Below are 21,577 nucleotides of genomic sequence, written 5' to 3'. Positions count from 1 at the left end.
GTTTCAATGGGCCTCTCACCCGCCAAAAATAAAATCGGGTGTTTTCACCCGCCTTTGCAATACAAATGGTTGGGAGCTATGTCTTATGGGTGAAAGTACATTGAGTCCAAGCGAGTGGTGGAAATGGGTGATAATTGGAGAAAAGCTAGGTTTAAAAATTGCAGTGTTGAAATGTGCTGATAGGGTGTTAATGACAAAGAAGGAATTGAATTAAATAATACGTGTGTAATTGTATGTTGATATTTCCTTCTTTTCTTTTTATGTTTCTCTTTTAATGATTTAATAATATTAAAGGTTTTGATAAACCAATAAAACATTTTAATAATTAAAACAATTAACTAAACACTAAAATAAAAAATAATAAATAATATTAAACATATGCAACGTGTTCATAACTTGACCTATCTATTGTATATGTTCACATTATACAACATGAACACGGGCATATTTTAGTATATTTTTTACCATCGTTTTCGAAATGTTTACCAAAATTTGTTTAATTCTGAGCTCAAAATTGAGCGACACATAAATGTGTCGTCATTATAAATAGACACTCGGCATTGACAGCTAAGAAATCGGATACTCCCTCGAGCTCTTTTCGCGGTTTTTTTTAAAGATATTGATCCCGGTTTCAGGGAGTTCTTCCACTACCGTTTTTATTGGTCATTTCAGAGACCAAGAAAAAAGAAACCTGTAAAGGTTGGCTAGCAAAGCTGTCAATTACTTCGTATTCCCCGACGCAAGGGCTTGGAATACATCTAAGAAAAGGGGTTGGATGCTGCTCGCCGATTGGTCATCCACCCAACAAGTCATTCCAACTCACGCGCCGATTGGCTAACAAGGTTGGCGCCAGTTTTAGTTGTTTGGGGGAGGAATAAGGCGCCAAGCCGTCAGGCTAAGGGACCTGGCAGCCGAGTAGCCGGAAGTAGGGGCGGGCTGCTCAGGCCTAGGTACTGTTAAGTGTTCACTGTGTTAGTCTGAAAGCGTGTTTGCCTTTTTTTGTTATCGGTCGCAGTGCATTGTTTGTTTTTAATCTTCGTTTTTAGCTTTTCCTGCTTTCTAGGTACGCGGGCAGAGCTCGCGCCAAATGTATTACTCGTTCTCCTGACCCACGTCCCCCTGAAGCCTTCCCACACGTGCATCTTCACCCCTTTCGCGGAAAGGCGATTTTTAAAGGGGTGGCGCTCTTTTGATTAATACCCGCCCGCTTGAGGCTTCTTTCATTACCCGTTGCCTGTGAACTACTTTTATTCTCGTGGTTCCTTCCCAACTTGCTCTGGCTTTACTTCAATGATGCGTTTTCTAAAAGTACCGCTACCACCACGTGGGGCGCTTACTTGCATTAGTTTAGGCTGTATGTCCTCGCAGTGTCACGTATCCGTTATAAAAATTGGTGTTGCACTGATGATACGGTTGTTCTTGTGATAAATTTGCCTCACGTTGTCTTCTCGCATGTTCTGGATACCTGCTGTATTGTACCTTACCTGCTTGTGTCACCACGAAACATTTCCACGTGAACTGCAGAATTGTCTTATGCGTTTCTTCCGCGTATTGGTGTGTTTTTTTTTTTGACACCCTCCCATGCAACCCTGAACCAGGGAATCGACTTGATGTGTAATTACTTTGTTTTAGGGATACCGAGCCCGACCACGCGGCTCTCGTAACATCATGGACTCCCACCAGGCTGCCCCGGCCTGGGCGCCCCGCCGCCTCTCGCTGCCCGCTTCCTGTTCCCCGGGCCTGTCTTTACCAGTGGCAAAGGCCCTCTTCAACTCTGAGGCTGCTCCGTCTGTGTTGTCCCCGGTGACTAACTTGGCCCTGACCATGGACCAGCTACAGGGGCTAGGCAGGTAAGCGGACGATTATTGCTACTGCTTCCCAGCAGACTGGTGTCCATGCGTTCCCAGGCACTATCCAATGGGAAGATATGAGTGGTTATTCATGCAGCATATGAGGAATGGGGAAAACTAGGCTTTCAGTCAGCTAGGGTTCTGACCAATGGGAGTACTGCTTGTAGCTCTGTTTTTCGCTCTTCACGGTGCATTATTTTTGATACTGGCTCTAAACTTGCAGCACGTTTCAAACAGTTGAAACGTGCAAGTTTACAATGTGAAATGCAGGTTTACTAACTACTTTTTCTCTTTCAAGACTCCACTCCAGAATAAATGCAGTTTCATTGCCTTCACTTTGAACATTAACCCTTTCTCCTCGAGAGTTACTGGCATACTTTTATTTTGCAATATTTGTACCCTTGAATCGTGTGAAATGGTGTTTTAAGTGAAGCAATTGAGTAGATTTGTAACAAAAACACAGCCTTGAAAATATTTTAATGTTTTCCCCGTTCTGTGATATTCTAATGTGTATAGAAATGGGGAATAACTATAGTAACATTTCAAGTGCCCACGTATTTCATTCCCTTTCTGATATTGGCACTAGCTTCTCTGCCCAATTAGCTTAAACCACTACTTGCAGATCTCCGTTCTACACTCTTTGGGATCTAAATGTAATGGTAATGTTAAAGGTATTTATATTGCGCACAGTCACCAGTGGAGTTGGTCTCCAGGCGCTCAGGTGGATCTGCAAAGAAAAGTTGGGGTTGGGTTAGTGGGTGAAGAGGGCGTAGGTAAGTGAGGTGGTGTACTGTTGGCAGCTTCAGTTCGGTTTTCAATGTCCGCTGAACTTGGGTGTGCATGTAGGATCGAAGCGGGTTCTCGCTTGTTGTGATCTGCGTTTGTTCATTGTTGCGGTTTGCTGTGAGAGGTGGTTGTGTGGGTTTGCGTGAAAGTATGCAGAAATTTGAGGTTTTGGTTAGTGGGTTGTATGTCTCATAATCCCTGTAGTTTATGTATCCGGTTCATCTTCTTTACCGATCCTTTACGTCATGTTCCTTAACCAGTGACTGTCAAAATGAATGATGCTCTGCAGGCTTACATGCATGGGCACTGATTAATGTGCCTCCTTGCTTGGTCATGTCGCCTGGTATGAGGTGGGAGTGTAAAACCAAGACTTCTACAAAATAGGTAGGCTCCCTGCAGCTCTCTGGCTGGCCTCCCTTCGCTCTCCATGTTCCCACCTGCAAGGCTAAAAAACCTCAGGGTTTTCTTCGACTCTACACTCCTTCTCTCCTCACATCTCTGACGTCTCTAAGAAGTCACACTCCCAGCTGCACCTCAGGTATTTTTCCTCTCCTTCCACCAGAAGCTCACTGTCTCCAGAGCTCTAGTCCTCTCTATGCTGGACTACTGCAACAGCCTCTTTCTAAATCTCCCTGCTTATACCCTCCACCCCCCCTGCAACTTATCCTGCTTCTACCCTCTGCCCCCCTGCAACTTATCCAGAACAGGACTGCGAGCCCAGGGATCATATCTCTCCAGGACTGAAATCTCTGCACTGGCTCTTAGTGGCTGCGAGGATTAAGTTCGAAACACTCTGCATCGTCCACAAGGCCTTCTGGGGCCTCAATACCTTCATCTCTCTCTTCCTAAATACATTCCTTCTCAAGCTCTTCGCTCATCTGCCTCAAACTCCCTCGGGGTTAGTTGCTTCTCCAAGCAACGAGTTGGTGGTAGATCTTTCTTCGGCTGTGGCCTCCCTCTGGAACAGCCTCCCTGCCCCCCTCAAACTTGAGAATAATCTTCGGTTCCGGAAGCACCTCAAAACCTTTCTTTGCTTCTGATTTTTCTCCTCTCCCTTACTGACTTCCTGACTGACATTGAAATTGCACTGGTTACCTGGCCACCCTCTGATCTCGGGCCCAGGTAACCCCCTCCCCCCCCCCCCCTCCAATCCCGCTTCAGTAGCACTCCTGCACTGCCTTCCTGGCAACCCCAGCACGTGGGGGCTGTTTCTGTATCCCTACAGTACCACTACCAGCTCTCGACACCTGATGTCTGCACTTAACCTGCACTTGCCACCGGCTGGCCGTACTTTTACTTATTGTTAGTACTGCACTGTCCTCTCCCCCTTCCCCCATGCACTTCTCCTCCCTCCCCCTTCCCATGCGCAATCTGAATGACACCTGGCCTAGTAAGATCGTGGTCTGTCTTCCCTCTGTCCACCCTCCCTTGCCTCGTCGCGCCTTGAAACACTTTTGTATAGGTGCGTTATAAATGCCATATCATATCCCATCGAAGGCAAACATTGGATATCAATAACTTCTGTGATAACTAAAAATAAGTTGCCAGTAAACACATGTAACGAGCATACGCTCTGCATTGGGCCACTCAACCCACTAATGCAGCAGCCCTGTCATCCATATATAGTCTTCCCAGCTAAAGTAATCCTGTTGCAATTTCATGGTATCTGTGCAAAAATTAATTTCTTATTATCATAAGGAACTAAAGTCAGCTAGTATTTTTCCTTGGTCCCAAAACTATTTTCCTTTTGCTTAACCCAAAGCTGTGTTCGTGCTATGAGTGAATTCATATAGAGAATGCTGACTTGCAATGGGTATGTAAACTTTCTATCCTGCCACTATGAGATAAAGTATTGCGCTGTCACACAGCACTAGGAAACGACCCAACAGTTTGTTTTTGTCCTTGTTGTTCATTGCTCGCCCACTTTCCCAAGGCTTCACTTTGTAGTTGCATTGAATTTCACATTGATTTGAGAATATTGATTTGTGATTAAAGTGCCATGTTTTATTGGCAGATCTACACCCCTGAGTAACTGTTTAGTTTTAGTGGTCCACTAGCAACCAAATTCTTTGCTACGTTTACTCTAGACTATTGTAAAGCTACGTTGGCAGAATGAACTACTGTTTGGATGACCTAAAACAAAAATCTTACTAATTGCCACAGAAGTATAGAGCTGCAAATGAAACCCGACATTTAATTTAAATGTCAGCAAACTAAGATTCCTAATGCAATTAATGTGAATTGCAATCAAACTCCTACCCCTTCTTCCACACTGCATGTTTTGCTGTCCTCATGAAGGTTTGTCCAGTAAGACCAGTTTCATCAAATGTATGCACGTTTGCAGATTGTTGCTATTGATATATATTTTTCAATGTCATTGATCAACTAACCTCTTAGCAGAAAGATGCCAAATGTATATGTCTTGCTCTCATCAGAGGGTAACCGAGCACTATACGTCAGCATGATTGCACAGTTGAAGTCATTGACATTTATTACTGCTGTACTCTTGGGGACTAAACATTTAAAGTTGGGCGGGGAGGGATGGGTTGTATGGAGTAGAACACTGTATGGAAAATGGGACGGCTTGATCCAGGGGAAGTTTTGTATTTTCAAGGCTTGCGTTTAATGCTCTGATTACTCAACGGTAATCTTCATTACTCATAGTCCTACCCTTCCTCGTCACAGTACTTACCTCATGAGGCCCTTGCCTCCGACACAGGACCTTCTATTTCTTTAAATCCCTATAACTCCTCCCCCACATCCACGTCACTCATTTTCATATTACCAAGCTGGGGCTTGGGTCCTTCCCCGCAGGGAGGGTGACCCTCGTCAAAACGGTGATGAGGAAGAGTAGGAATAGGAGTAATGAAGATTACTGGTAAGTAATCAGAGCATTACCTTCAAGTCCACTCTTCCTCGTCCCAGTACTTGCCTCATGAGGTATACCAAAGCAGCAACAGGGAAAAGGCCCCAACGAGACAGAGCCAAAACAGTGCCGCAAAGCACACCCACAATAACTCTTAATTCACATCCCCACGAAGGAACCAACCCTCGAGTGGGAGAAACTCAACCCATAGCAGTTGATGAAAATGCCTAGACCAGCCAAGGCGGCAGCCATACAAATCTCTTGCAGAGGAAACCCTCCTTGCATCGGCCCAGGAAGCCGCCAAACCCCTGGCGGACCGCCCCTGATCGTGCACAGGCGGGCCAGAAGCCACATAGGCCCTGGAGATCATAACCCGGAACCACCGGAAAATGGAAACCACAGATGCGTTATGCCCACCCCAACCGGACCACAAGCAATCAGAAGACCAGCAAACCTAGCCAAATGCTCCAACACGTCCCGCCGGACATAATGTTAAGCCAAGCTACCTCCTCAGGCATTCTCGCATCATGAAAGAAGTCGGGGAGAACCAGATCCTGAGAGGTGTGAAAACCGAGAAACAACTTAAGTGAGGAACTTCGGACCACACCTCAGCACCACCAAGTCTGGCAGCACCCTCAGGAAAGGAGAGTGACGGAGAGCCCCAGTCTCCCCAAGCCTACGGGCAGAAGCGAGGGCAATAAGAAAAGCAGATTTCAGTGTAAGATGTTTGATATCAATCTCAGGAAAGGGCTCAAAAGGAGGCCCTTGAAGGAACCGTAATACAAGAGGGAGATCCCAAGGGGGAAGCCCTTTATCAGCACAAGGACGGGAAGAAGAAAAACCCTGGAGCAACTTCCTCACCAACACCTCCCCATCCAAGTGACAACCGGAGTCCCCCAAAAGGAATTTCATGGAGGCCTACTGACAAAGAAGCCTGGAAAAAAAACTGCCAGGCCCTTGTCAAACCCCTCCTGGAGGAATCGAAGGATAGAGAGAGAGGCCAGAACGCAGAGGAGGGATCCCAGACCGCCCATACCAGTCTCGGCAGACATTGGGGCCCTTTCCGAACACCTTCAGAGTGGAGGGTCTAAGAGCATTCATTATGGACTAGACTACAGGATCTGAGAACCCCTGAGATATCGACCTAGATTGAGCAATAACCACACTGCCCATTGCATCCGGTGGACTTCCAACCGCAGATCCCCTTGAAGGGGACACGGCCACCTCGGAACCAGCCAAGGTTAGGACCGAAGCTCCAACAGAGAGGGGAGCCAACTCCGGCGGGACCAGAACTGAGCTAACAGTCACCCTGGACACTGATGCGCCAAACCACCTGGGGCAGAAGCGGCGGAAAGGCATAAAGGAAAACCCCAAGGCCACTGTACAGAGAGGGCGTCCACCCCCAATCCCCTGCGCCTGAAACCGAGAGCAGAAGAGGGGAACTTCTGCTGGGGATGCAAACGGGTCTAGAACCAGGGACCCTAATCTGACGCAGGTCACTGCAAAGACCTGGGCCAACAGGACCAGTCCCGCAGAAGAGTGAAAAACGCCATCTGAGAAGATCTGCTTGAACATTGTCCACCCCTCTGATACGTGAGGCCACCAGAGACACAAGATGAGCTTCCTCCCAGGTGCCTATCGGCGCTGCCAGAGCATTCAAGGAGCGGGTGGTATGTGACATACCTGTGACAGTACAGAGCCCCTGCACTTTCAAAGACTCTGCCACTGTCGCCCCACGACAAGAAGCTGAGCGGCCTCACAACAAAAGGGAAGGCTTAGCCCATACTGCCAAGTGCTTGCCAGATAATGTCTGTGCATGCAGGCAGACTTGTTTATGATACACCAGCTTTTAAGGTCACTGCAGGGGGCCATTTCAGTCTGTGGTTTTTTAATAATTTTTTGCCATGTGCACCTGGGTGAGGTCCTTTATGAGTACCAAGGTGGGAAGGCTGGTAAACGGGTAAACTTTCTGAGGGGTACAACCAGTACTGTACAGTGGTTCTAAGCTGGTCGCTGGTAAGGGCTTTTTCACAGGAGGGATAGCTGCTACCATGCTGTGCGCTTTTACAGAGATGGTTGCCTATGGTGAAATCCTCTATGCTTGGATCAGGGTGTGAATTGTGGGAAGGAGCCCTCTGGGTTCAAAACAGCCAGGGTTGCCTGGGGTAATGAGGCAAGGGTTCGGTTTGAAGGTTCTGTACAGCCCAGCCCTAACAAATTGTGTTCAGAATTGTTTGGCGCTCAAGCTTGCGGGGTGATGGGGGCGGGGTGTCTGGTAGGCAATGTGCACTCCAGCAGGAATAAGAGCTGGGACCTGACCACCAACGATGAAAAGCCTGCACAGCGTCTGGGTGACTGGCAGGACAGGAAATGGGGAAGGTGACCAAAACTCCCCTGTCCTTCAGGGTGGATGGCTGAAAACTGGAAGGCTGGCTGCTGGCCATCATTGAACAAAGGTGCATGGGTCGTGATTGGTGTACTGTTTCAGATACTTTGAGCCCCTTGAGCTGTAACTCAGCTGACCACTGGAACAGAGGATTCTGAAGCACGCTGCCAGCAACTTCAGCAACTACCAGGGCATGCTGAGCAACTGCTTCTGTCTCTAAATGACATAACAGATCCGAAGACTGGTGGGCCTAACCAGTCTCATGACTAACTACAATTTGCACCATCCCTGCTAGAGCTGCGCCCTCCACGTCCTGCAAGTCACTAATACCCATGGACATGTACTGCATCGCTGTGCATAGTCACCTGAAGCACAGTTTTGCCTGGAACTTTGTGGGCATCCTTCTAAGCCTGCCATGACTCAAGCCCGCTCCCCAGTCATCTCACCAGAGATGTGGACAGTGAAGACTGCCACAACACCAGTCCTTCATTCAAGCTTTAAAAAGGCACCAACAAGCCAGAACAGCTAACATCCTTTGCTGGATGTCCGTCTGCACGAGAGTTGTCACCAGATCCAGCCCCTTCTGTCGCCAAGACTGAGCAACCAGTGACCACGTCTGCTGTTCTCATCGCTGGAACTGTTCTGCAGCATGGTGCTGTGCTATTCCTGGTTAAACGTACTTGAAGTCTGCTTGTTTGATCCTGGGGGCTGCAGATAGCTTGCATCTTTAAAACCTCCAGGTCGCTATAGTTACATTTGGGTGGGCAACCCATTATACTCTAATCCTTCCTTATGGCATTGGTCCTTGGATCAATCTTTCAAGGAAACATTCACTTTCTCGACTTGTGAACCCTAACTCTTTACTTGGCTTCAAAACCAAGTAGAGATCCTATTGGACTCTGCCACTCTGAACCTGGTACTGTTTTACTACCTTTTCTGACCAGCTCCGGCTTCCTACCTTTTCTGACCCAGCGGCCCCCCAACTTTGTGAGACTCTCATAAAATGGACTTGGACTTGGACTTGGCTGGAACGGTAAAGTTTCTGTGTTGATTTGACTACGTGTGGTTTATTCTCCAAAGAATATTGCACGTTTTTGTTGGTTTACTGTAATGGTACTCATTGACTTGGAAGTTGCAACAGTGTGCCTTTTTGTGTACATTAAATTATGTAACTAAGTCAGTTTCTTGGGCTAGGCGTATGACCGGTTCTTGTACCTCACTACAGCCTTCCCTCTTTAGACTATACCTGGCTGCTCATCATTCGGGAAAACCGGAGTAGTGTAACCTTGTTTACCCAAGATGGGTTTTCATGTGTGCTGTCAGACAGTACTTATAACCGTTTTTGCTCACCTCAAATTTTGAGGTATCCCTGCTGGACCCATGTACTCTGAGCACTGTATTTGGCTATTCCCACTTTTTCCTGTCGGCCTACAGCTACTGCTAGCACCTCTGAACGACTCACTAGGGAGGGTTGGACTGTGAAGACCGAATTGGGTTAACGTTGCTAAGTTTGGAAAAGTTTGCATATGTTTCCAGTTTATCAACTGATTTGTTACTGAAAAAGCTATTGTACTGTACACATGTGGTATTGCAAGTGTTCTTATACGGTTTGTTTCATGGTACTTTTTTAAAATTAAAACATGGACCTTGGTCTACCCAATCGTTGAATTTAGTGTACCTTAGTGTATATAATTGCCTATTTCTTAGATAACTTCTTGTGAGGCCTTCCTGTCTACAGCCCTCCTACCTCAGACGAAGTATGCCTGCTCAACCACATTTCCAAATCGTGGGTAGTTTAGACTGATCCAAAGAGGTGTAAACCCTGTTCATCCAAGTTTAACTTTCTTCTTTCACAGATACTACAACACTAACTTGTTTTATGATTTATAACACGCCTGTACACAAGTGTTTCTAGCAAGTACATTTACACTTGTTATAGTTTCAAGGCAGAATACTTCTCGTCTAGTCCTTCTCTAGTCTATGTGCCAGCTGTGGGCAGGTTGAGATGAGTTGCAGGAAAGTCAAAAGTTCCAAAGGAGATTCGGCCACGCAGTAATTTAGGATAAAAGAGCATCTGAGTGGATGCAGCAGCACAGGACCCAATCCCTGGTTCCTTGGTCTGGAAAGGAAAGAACTGGACACTGCATGGGAATTTACAGCAGAAGTAGTCGGAGGAGGAATCGAGCAAATGTTTCTTCAGTCTCGTGGCTCTGATTTGGCTTTTTATTTTTTATACAGCAGCCAGATGAAGAGCTAGTATCGCTAGATTCTCTTCACTCTCTCGGGCTTGCACTCAACTTCAGGGATTCGAATCGTGTCTCTGGATGTCCAGGAGGAGTCCAAGTTTCTGCTGGATTCAGTTTCTGGAAGACCATGCACCGCACAATGGCTTAAGGTCCTAGGGTATTGGGTTGTCGCAGCACGCAGCGGAATGGCTCAAAATGCAGGTCGTCTTGACATTAGTGAATCAGCCTCTGGGTAGTAGTCTCATTCAGGACCACCAGGTCAATTGGAAGGAAGGATTGCATCAGGCTCTGTTTGCGTAGCAGGCTCTCGGTCGCTGGAAAAAGCTACAGACGTCATCTTCCTCTTTGGTTTCAACTTGTGAGTTGCTAGGTTCAGAGTATTCATCAGGAACTACAGCACAACGTCTGCCATCTCTCTCTGCAGTTTACAGAAGGGGGCAGTGTAAGGGTGGCCCTTAATTATGCTCACACCCGAGTAAATGACACCCCTCTAGGGAAGTAAGGCTAAGAGACTATCTTGCTAGGATAACCTTTACAGAAATAGGATGAGGGCAAATAACTCTGCTCCCAAAACAGTCTTCTGTCCCTGACTTGTTCCTTTCTCCTCCCAAACTGGAGCCAGGCAAGGGTTAATATACTTGTGGCTTGCTGCAGTTGTCATTGGATGAGGGATGCTCCAGTCTTCCTTTCTTCATTATCAGCGATTTCTGTCAGGACATAGCAATATGTAAAGTAGTATCTGATGCAAGAATATGCTGTAGCTCATGCTTTCCTTAATTTTGTTCCCTATGAACATTGTGTGTATATAAACATTTTTGTCTCTCGCCATATTTCATTCATTCTACTCAAGTTTTTATGTGGTCCTATTTCCTTGAAACCTTGTTTTCATAATTCTGCATGTTCATCGAGCCTTAACCTGCGTGGGCTTTTGACGGACAGCAAACAGCTGGTGGGTCCCTTTGTGTTGGCAGTGCTAGCACGAACGACGGGCGCCTGTAGTCGATTTTAGCACAGGCTGCATTATTTCCAGCAGAGAGCTTGATTCTAACATGCTTTAAGATTTTAGAAATGCATATGATTTGACATTTACAAATTAATTCAGCTATTAATTAATTGCACCTTATTTTTAAATTGCCTTCTTTTAGTGCCTGCCCATGGGAGTTTTCTAAGTGCCTCCTTCTCTCTGGTTCCTTGAAGTGCCTAAAAGAAGTCTTGCCTAATTCTAAGGCGCCTGGGTGGGTGGGAAGACACTAGCTCCTTCCCAACAGTGGGCTGGCTGTCCAAGTGGGACAGCCAGCCCCCCCCACTACTGGGAGTTGATTCCTTTTCAGGCAAGGTAAAAGACAGGGCTGCAGATTTTTGTACTGCCGTGATTCCTGCCTTCTCAGAACCTGGAGCCTTGGCAGGAATACAATGGATTCCCGCCAAGACAACTTTTCGATCCCGCCTAGAATCCAGGGGAAGACCTCAATAACAAATATTTAAATTGGCGAAAAAGAAACCATCATTCTAACAGCGCTTTACAGTAATATTGTGCATTACGGGGGCTGATTTAACAGGGTGCTAGTAAGAAGACAGTCACTAAGAAATCACCACCGCCAGCCATTCAAGTAAACTTGCCATTGTAACAATGCTACAGGTAATTAAGCAAGCGGATACATGGTATTTCCCCCAGCACTCCACAGACGGTGGGGGTGTGCTGGCTCACTATAAAATGTAAAGAGAAATTACCAGGGAAGCCCAAAGGGGCAACCCAGCCTAAACCCAAAAGTTTATAGGAAACTAACCATACACTGGAGAGACATAGTCACCCATAAAGAGTAAAAGACCAGAAAAGATTCCCACTCACATAGGGACAATGAGAAATAATCCCCAGTTGAAGCGGAAACTTCTGGGGTTGACCCAAATCACAATTTCCAACTAACACAAATTTCCCACTCAAGTCTTGGGGCAATCCTGGTTCAGCCGTGGCGTGTCAAGGCTGGTGAGCCAGATCTGGGTGGCTTCACCAGGTGACCAAACTGTTTGCTCTATGCCAACTTCTTCCGGCAGCCGTGCACATCAACAGTAGGGAGCATTTCCGATCTTTGCCTCCAGGGTAGATGTAATGTGCCCGCCTGTGAAGACTGCCAAACAAGGCTTGGTTGCTGTGTTCTGGCATGGAAAAAAAGTGGTGATCCGTAATAACCATGCATTGCTATGAGGCGCACGCGCTTTATGGATAAAGTGACCATCGCTTTAAGGCTAGCTTTCCATCATACAACTTTAATTTTATGGATCTATGATCACTCAGCTTCCTATAAAGCTGACTTCAGTATGGCGTGGCGCAGTGATCACATGCATCACTGTGCCCCACACCACCTACCCACCCCCCCATCCCCCTTCTTCAGTCACAACTATATCCCTGCAACGTTCAGTCCACGAACGTGGGTCTGAACTGGCACTCCTGCATTCATGGCACCCACAACCCCAATTACTTCCCTAACTGGAGCAGGGGGGGTGCCCCCCAAAACCCCTGTTTCCATTAGTCTGAGTAATGGGGTGTGGGGGGGGTCGGGACTTTAGTACGGCGCAAAGACTGTATTTGATATTCACAACATTTTACAGGCCCCTAAGAATGTGCAATGTTTGTGGAAAAAAATAAACATTACCCATTGGCTGAAAACTTAACTGATCTACTTCCACCACATTACAGAAAAAGAAACCACGAGTACACACCAGCGGGCAGGACAAATCTGAACTACCCTTCCACACAGTGCCTAGCCCATGGCCATCCAGCCATCAATAAGAGGCTGAGGGTCCAATGATCATACTGGTTGGTCTGTAGGATTGCCACTTTGCCTTCACCACCCCCATAGGAAGGGTATCCCAGGGACCTATACAGGCCTAAACCAGTTGGGACCAATCTATACTGGCACCCATGATGGGATCTGAGCCCACATGCTCAGAGGTATTTTAAGCCTAACTATTGGTCTAGCTAAAGTAAAACCCTTAAACGCAAAATGGCTGAGGGCAGGATTAAAAAAAATCCATTGGCATTCAATGGCATACAAAATGTGGACTATTTGGTCAAATTGCATGTACCCCTTGCAAAGTCAAATATAGCTGTCAACCAAAACCTGTGTATGGTGATGGAATCGCAAGGGTGAAATGGGGAGCTTGCGATACCCCTGGTACTGGGCACCTTAAGGGTGACCCAAGGCATCCCACTCCACAAAGAGAACCCCTTTTCAGAAGGTCTAAACCTATAGTGTGAAAGCTGCTTTATTTGAAAGCATTTTTTGTTGACTGGCTACCATAGCCCTACCTCACTGGTTCAGGGTCGGCACTCTTCCCCCCCACAAAAAAATTATAAATAAAAAGTACCATCAAGATCGTGTTAGAATTGGTGTATTAACTGTTTTTTTTGGTTTCATAAAAATGTGTACTGCGCAGACCAATTGTGGGAACCCCCTGGATCGAGTATGTGTTGGTACCTTTGTCTTAGTGAACTACCATCAGTAAGCCCAATGGGATACTGGCGTTCATACTGATCAGGGCACACTAATGGCAACTAGCATTCTTAATTTCTCATTGGGCAAGCTGTCCTGTGCACTGACCCATCGCAAAAGCTAAAAGGAGGTGTTAGTTGATTACATACCTGACTCTAGGAGGGTAAAAATATATTGGGATGGCTAAATGTGGTATTGCAACACATGCACACTTGAACATTCATCCACTGAGGATAACCTACAGTTTTACTCTTAGCCCGTGTGACACTCCTAAGAAGAGGCTGTCTGTGCAGATTGGTGGTTGGCAGAGGACTGTATCTTCCGATTCTTCTGATGGGGGTAAGTTGGAACATCTTTAAGGCTTGTAGCCAGCGTTGAATCTGAAAAGAGAATGTGACTGGTGTTACATGTATCTGTTTTATGTGGTAGCATTATTTGCTATTAATGTTTTTGCCATGCCTATAGTCTGGGTCAGATTATCTTTCCATCAATACAAGAACACCTGTTACAAAATTAGAGACTTGGCAGAAAGTGTTCTACCGGGATTGTCTTCATCTTAACCCTGCATGAATTATGCTGCTTTTCAACTAATCATTCTAGCTAATCTTCCCGTAGACTGTTTTTTATTTTTTTAAATAAAGTAGCTGTCTCTGTACTTATGAGATTTACAGCACAAAGCCTTTGCTTATGATAAGGTGATTTTTGTTGTGAAATGAGACGGTATGCGTTTCAGTTGTGGTTTGCTTACAAGGATGCACAAACAAGGTGGATGGGGGGGGTCTGGGATTGTCTCTACCGGCCTATATACCGGGTTAGAGTCTCGATCAGAGTCTTTAGCTCACCATCCTTTACAGAGGAAATTCCACTAAATAGTATAATTTGTCCTGTCCAAGGGCAGTCGGCACCAAAATGTTCTCTTCTGAACAGCAACCCCAGACACGTGTTTCGGCCTGGTTGGGCCTCCCCAAGCTACTTAATATGCACAAACAAGGGTGGGGGTCCTGGGAGTCTCTACCGGCTGGACCCCTTTTGAAGTGGCGCAGAAGGGCAAAGAAACTGTGGAAGGTTGCCCAGAGCATTGCCAGTGGTTCAGATGTATTCAAAACCTTCAATCTCTTTTTTTGGTTACTTTCCCGATGTGAGGGGGTAGGCCCAGACATGGGTCCCTTGCTCGCTGCGCCCTAGGAACCACGCTGCACCTCAGAGGCCCAACAAGGCTGAAACATGTCTGGGGTGGCTTGTGTTTCTGTGCACAGGGGACTTGGCAGTTTTGGCTGGGCTGCTACCATTGGTGGCAGTACCTGACTGATTTGCATATCGCTGGTCCCCTTTTGTTATGGCGCAAACAGGCTAAAAACGGTGGTGTGGAAGGTTGCCCAGAGAATTGCCAATTTAGATCATTCATTCAAAACACTCAGTTTTGGTTGGTGTTTTGGTTGTAGTTTGCATTTGGATGGCACCTCCGGTCTAGTGACTGTTGCCGTGGTTATCTGTTAATGTGGACTTACCTTTTGGCCACAGTTGTCTCTGAAATGGCAACATCTGTCGCCGCTCACAAAGCACATGGGCTCTATGGATGTGTGGTTGTATATTATGAATGTATCCAGTTTTTTTTCTGTTATACTTTATTAGCGAGCTGCACAGATGTCCAATCGTGCTTGGTAGGTCATGTTGGACACACCATATTAACCTGGGACTTTGCTTGCATACTTTTGTGTCTCAGCATTTCAGCCTCATTTTAGCAGCTGTTGTCTGAGATTGTTTAGAAGACTAGAATAGTGGTTTACAGCTGTGCATATTACACATCAACCGCCGCCTCACCACCCCACTTTTTTGTAACCTGTTCAACATTTTGTTTTTTTAACATCTCTTTTGTAGGTCTTGGCCTTGATAGTCCGCTTGACATGAAGGACATGGAGGAAAAGTATGGAGTATTTTCACCTTGCATGCAACATTCCTTCATTGAATGTTAACTATTCAGTGTTGACTTGCACCTGCTTTTCTTTTGTAGGTTTGAAAAAGCACTACAGGAGTCAGGAAAAGTTCTGAAGTGAGTTTTGTGTTTATGGGGGGGGGCGAAGGGGGGTTGGTGGCAGTTTTATGTACAATCAATCATCCCTGCTGCATGGCATCTAAAGAGCTTGGAGAGGTGGTTTTCACCAGTGACCTTAGGCACATCCAAGTGAGGGCCAGTCTCGGTTATTTGTAACGGGTAACATGTGAAAAGGGCTAAAGAGTTACGGGCTAAAGAGTTACGTGTTATCTACCCACTTTTCAAAACCGCCCCTGCAGTGAGCATCTTTAACCTAGCTAATCCCGACCTGTGTATGAGGGCTAGAAGTCATTGGTTCTTGACACTCTGGTTTCGGGCCTGTTGTCAATACTGTTTCAACACTGATCCAAATATCTTCAGAGGTACCACTCAAAGCAGCCATTCTACTCGCAGGACAAGCCTCTTTCACGGGTCTCGCGAATGCTCATCTAGTCGGGTTTCCATTCCTAGACAGTGCTTCAGATACGTGTTTGAAGTGGGAGTAGTTTACGCCCTATTTTTGAAAGTTGGGAGTAAAAGTCCTGTCACCAAAGGAGCATTTTCTAAACTAATAAACATGTGTTCAACTGCAAAAATGAAATTATTTTGTGAGAACTACTTTGCGCCAAGTTATTCATGCACAGATGCATTTGACCTTTCTTCCCTCCTGTGGTACTAAGTCAGAGGCGTTTATGTGGGAGGGTCGGGGGGTGCTGAGGGAGGCTATAGCCCCTTGTCTTGGTTGTAGCCCCGGATATAAGATGAGGGGCTACAACCAAAAGGCTGGCTAGCAGTCCTGACATTAGCGTAGCACCTGATCTTATTCCAGACCGAACACCCTTGACTACATGAACTACTAGTGCAAACACATCCAATGATCTGTGTGGGTGAAAGCGGCACAAGCTGCTGTGTCCACTTCCCCCTTTTATTTTTTTTATTGGTAGTTTTATTGGTAGTTTTGGGGGGCGGGTTGGGGAGGGAGTACTTGCCTATATATCGTGTAAAAGTGGCTGATGTCTAAACAGCCCTACAGATAAGATGACCTGAATTTTCTTGAAGGCACACATGGAGGCAAATATGAAAAGTTTGTGCACAAGAATGTTTTTGGCAATCTAGATTTTGGGGGGGGAAACTCGATGATCTGACTTTGGCCAATGAGTGCATACGTTGTTTTTTCAGCATGAAATTGCCAATGAGAAGAATAAACTCTCTGCCAGTAAGTAACAAAACAGTCTTTGTGATTTATTATTTTTTTTTTTGAAGTGTGTATGCAATAGTGTACATGTAATGTTCCCAAGAACTCCGATCCCGGCCTTGCTGGCGTGGGAAAGGTTTATAGTGTGCTGTGGGTTCTTCTAGAGCCTTTTCGGCTGCATTCTTCTAGGATCGAAGTGCTGTCATATCTGGGTGTTCTGCAATTGAATGATGCTCGGGGACTCACTATGTTGTTGCAAACTTATTAAATGAGTAACGTCATTGCGGCTCGCATACTAAACTGTGGTGCCTGAATAATGTTTGAGATTATGGCCAGTTGCTTTTAGGTCCACTAATGCAAGGTTGTTTTTGCAGCAGACACTACTAGGCTCCAGTCCAGCTCTTAAGAGGACCCATTCTGAGGACTGTGATGTCTTCTTTTCTAATCAGGACGATGAAAACAAGGAAAATGTAGGTGGTACTCTATTCTGTAAGCCGATGTAGATCAGTCCATTTACTGCATTGTGTAGCCAGTGGTTTTGTGAGGCATTCCTTCATTTGGAGTTGGTGGGGGGAGGGGTAGTTTGCCTGTGTGCAGACTTCTTGCTTTAAAGGCCATAGTTGTAGCTGTGCAATTTCTTGGTTGGTACAATTGCCTGTTAAACCACTGGTTTCTGAATGTGCCCCCGGGGTGGTTCCCATTTCACATTTCTTTGATCTTTATGCAGGAGTCCTTCCAATTTAAGATGCCAAGCAGACCGGCTTCACGGAGCAACCTCCGCATCAGACTCTTGGGTGATGTAAAGGACCCCTTTGTAATAAGGCAGAACTCTGCACCCGCAAGAATGGTATGTGAGTGGCTGCTCTGATATTTTTCGGAGACTACATGACTTGTCTTTTTTTTTTATTTTTTGCATTGATGAGCTTGTTGCTGCTTTTACAAACTTGTTTATGTTCCAGTGTGCAGGTTTTTTGGGTCTACAGATGTTGTATACTTCCGTAGTATCTATTGACAGGAAAAGATGCTTAAGTCTGTACTACGTAAAACCACCTAGTATCAACTGTGGATTAAATTATTTTGTCACCTTGTTTGATCACAAATGGCATGCTGGTGCAAATCTGGATTAAGAACATTTGTGGTAACTATTGCTTGCTTCAGTGGCTCTGGATGTAAAGGGCCAAAGGAGGCCCATTACACATCCACCATCATCGGCACAATGTGACCAGAAGAAAATCATCTGAGACCACAACTTTCTCATAAGTCACCTCAATAGCTGCACATTCTAGTGACCAATCTCTTCAATCCCAGATCTCCTGGACAAAAATAACCCCCCTGCGCCCCCAAATAAAACTCCACAAAATGAACATGAGCAACTGGGGGGCTTTTCAGGATGCATTGATGAAAAGCATGTGTGGTGAACACCCTGCAATCCAATCACATGGAAGACCCTTGCGTACACCCCAGAAGCACAAACCACCATGATCTACACTGGCTCCCCTCTTTCAATAACTCCAACCGAACCAACCGTCTTCCTGCAGGCCTTCAAAACAGCTATGTTAGGTCACTGTTAAAAACGCATGCTAATCCAGTGAGCTACCACATTACATTTAAGCACCTAGGGCATGAAGGCGCTGTTGACAAACAAGTTACATGCAGAGACGTAGTCGGCTGCCGTGAGAGGTGCAGAAGGCTTACCTCACGTTAATGGACAGATCTGTAACAGTCGTGATCAAACAGTTTTAGGTGAATCAGCAAGTCTTGCGTAAAGGCCAGTGGGAGCACTGCCATTGCCGGGAAGCTAGAGCCTCCTTTGACTTGTGAGTGTGGAGTGATCTCACGGGTGTGGAGGATTTGGATTACACGAATTTCAGACAAGTATTCAAGGGCCACTATATTTGTGTGATAAGTGTTTCAAAGATGATTCTCTTGGATTGGCAGCCAGTGTTGTACCTCTTTTCTTGCTGCTATGTTTTTTCTTTTTGTTTAAGTTCCTTGCAATTACTTTAAGTTTATGGCTTGCTTTTAAGTGCCTGCAAAGAGCGCATTGCAATAGCTAGTCTCGCTCCGATGATGGTGAGACAGCTGGACAACATGAGCAATTGTCTGGCTGCCTTGATGAGTTTTGTAGTCTATGCAGCGCAAGACTCGATCCCATTACTTTGTCTGAAGAGGCTGAGAGGCATCCAAGTAGATATCCAAGGTTGACACCGGACTTTGGGTGCCATCTATTTTGAAGGCTACGTATTGTGTTTTTTATTAGCATGGCTGGAGAGCCAACTAACACGATTTCTTTTCTTTGTGGAGGCATGTGGTTTGTGGCCATCCAAGCTTGGATAGTTTATGATGGAGTCAGTGACTTATGGGCCAGTAAGAGGATTTGGGTGTCATCCGCATAGTTCATGTTTTGCTATGCCGAGGACTTTAGTGAAAATGTTGTAGAGGGAGAGGGAAATGCAGGAGACTTGCAGAGCTCCATATGGATTGGGGGTGGGGGGGGGGGGCGGTGGTGGTGAGGTTATCTCTGAGAAGACTCCATACCAAGGAGGATGCTACCCGGGAGAAGTGGGTGAAGACATTTGGTTGGATGGTTGCAAAGAGTTGTGATTTACTAGATTGAAGGCGGCAGGGAGAGCCAGGAGGAGGAGGGGGGCTGGTTTACCTTTGTCTTTGAAGGCATAAAGCTTGTTTTTCAGGTCTAGTAAGGCTGATTCTGTACCGTGACCTGGTCGGAAACCTGACTGGCGCAATCACAGGATTCATTCGCTTCAAGGAATAACTGGTTTTGGGAATAGGGTGCTCTGTAAAGGATTTTTAAAAGTAATGGTATTGTAGTGATGGCGCAGTAGTTGTTGAACTGCCAGGACAAGTGAAGGTTTCTAAAGAAGGGGAGAACCCCAGATTATTTCAGGCTAGCTGGGACTTGAGGCATTGATAAAACTTGTGATGAATGGGACTAGGTCTTCTGAACAGTTTTTATTGTTGGTGGGGCATATGCCACCTTTGCATTTGGATGGTTTGAGCTTTTTTAGGATATTGGCTGTTTCCATGTCAGACACTTCTCGGATATGGCTAATGCGGCTATACACACATGTTTCAAGGTGTGACACGGCAAGGTAAATTATCTAACTGGACCTAGTGGCATTCAGATTGCGGGGGAGTGTGGTGGGGATGAGAGGATGGACAAGTGCAGGACACAGAATCGGGAAACATCTAATTCAGCCAGCGAGTGTCAGGAGAGGGGACTGTATGTTTCAGATACAGACCACAAGTGCAGGTGTCAAGAGGTGGTGCTGGACAGGCCAGGACCTGGGCCCGAATTCAGAGGGTTGCCTGGTGACCAGTGCATATATCAAGACAGGAGATCAGCAGGGGAACGGAAGAGAAGAGAAGGCAGAAGCAGAGGAAGGCCTTGAGGTCCTTCTGGAACCAGAGATGGTACTGCAAGTTTCAGAGAGGCAGCTAGGCTGTTCTACAGGTAGGCGAGGTGGCATCTGACCATGCCATCACGGTGGCCACGGACCTCGCCGGCTTTTGCCAGATCGGTAACAGCGTTTGCCTCTGTTGGCTGAAGGCCACCAATTTCCGTCGGGACGTCCAGACAAGGGTATTGACATTTCCTTTGACAGGGACAACTTGTTCGGCAAGATGGAAAACAGCGACGGCTGTCCTTCTGGGCCTCCGGAGACAAGTCCCATGGTGCCTCCAGAGGATTCGGTGGCAAATTCTCGTCGTACCGTCTACCATCTCTCGGCCCAGGAAGCCTACAGAGGCTGCAGCAAAGCCGGAGGAAATGGTCGTCAAGGCTCCCAAAGTTGGTCTCCCGCGACGAAGCAGGACTGAACCTGCCGTGATGTCGGGACCCCTCGCGAGCACCCCGGTGGAGGCTGGCTGGCGAACTTCGTTGTGTGGAAGTCCATCTCCACTGACCGTTGGGTGCTGGACGCCCTGGACCACGGGCACACCCTGGAGTTCAGAGGATATGTACCTGCATTCCACCAGTAGCCAGGCAATAAAAACACATCCCTCAACTGCTTCTGGAAGTACGGGCAATGCTGAAAGAGCATGATGGAGCGCGTCCTGAAGAGGCTCGGAGAGTACTCTTGGTGGTTCCTCGTCAGGAAGAAGACTGGCGGTTGGCGGCCCATCATGGATCTCTGCCACTTGAACTTTGAACTCATGAACTTTGAACTATTGACAGACCATCCAAGTGATTAAGCCTGGCAGAAGCCAAAAATGGTCATTGCTCTTGACCTTTATTAGTTCTGTGTTTCCAAGTGGTAGAGCCAGATTAGTTGTATAGGGACTTTACTTTGACGAGCACCATTAGTTTGCATCTAGGTAAGGAACTTCCATCATGGGGCAAGAAGGAATACTTTTACCTAAAGATCAGTTGATTGTGTCTGTCCTCCTTCTGGTTTGCCAAAGTATGCATATTACTGGGGAAATTGTATAATTTTAGCTTCATATAGTTTTGGTCAAAGTTTACAGCTTAAAGGGATAGTCCAGTAAAAACTTTTAGTTTAAAAATAGGCAACATTAAAAAAATACTAGCACTTTTTTTAAAACTTCCTATGTAAAATTTTGAGCTATTCAAGCTCAAAATTCGCAAAAGCAAGCACATGGGCGCATCCATTTTGTGAAATGGATGCCCGCCTGTGCTGGCTTTTGCGGCACTAATGAAGGAAAAGCCAGCTGTAGTAAACAAAAGCTACCGCTGGGTGGCTT

At 46.3% G+C, this 21,577-nt stretch overlaps 1 protein-coding gene across 7 annotated transcripts in view; it reads left to right on the top strand.

Moving 5' to 3' along the window:
* The first annotated feature begins 851 nt into the window (after positions 1-851).
* The window catches only part of CDC25A (cell division cycle 25A), a 137,004-nt gene continuing 116,278 nt past the window's right edge, over positions 852-21,577 (top strand). For 2 of the 7 annotated variants that reach the window (XM_069645879.1, XM_069645884.1), the window contains exons 1-8: positions 866-950; positions 1,633-1,850; positions 13,870-13,964; positions 15,504-15,549; positions 15,637-15,675; positions 16,837-16,873; positions 17,227-17,322; positions 17,580-17,699. In XM_069645879.1, the coding sequence (XP_069501980.1) occupies positions 1,669-1,850; positions 13,870-13,964; positions 15,504-15,549; positions 15,637-15,675; positions 16,837-16,873; positions 17,227-17,322; positions 17,580-17,699 (615 nt within the window). In that variant the 5' untranslated portion in view covers positions 866-950; positions 1,633-1,668. Of the gene's footprint in view, positions 951-987; positions 1,064-1,632; positions 1,851-13,869; positions 13,965-15,503; positions 15,550-15,636; positions 15,676-16,836; positions 16,874-17,226; positions 17,323-17,579; positions 17,700-21,577 lie in introns of those variants that run through there. The other 5 variants (XM_069645882.1, XM_069645881.1, XM_069645883.1 and 2 more) reach the window with 5 other exon arrangements.

This window comes from Ambystoma mexicanum, chromosome 2p (assembly GCF_040938575.1).
Source record: "Ambystoma mexicanum isolate Mex_15411 chromosome 2p, UKY_AmexF1_1, whole genome shotgun sequence".
Classification (NCBI taxonomy): domain Eukaryota; kingdom Metazoa; phylum Chordata; class Amphibia; order Caudata; family Ambystomatidae; genus Ambystoma; species Ambystoma mexicanum.
Note: the sequence above shows the minus strand (reverse complement) of the source record. Positions and strands in the feature narration are given on the sequence as shown.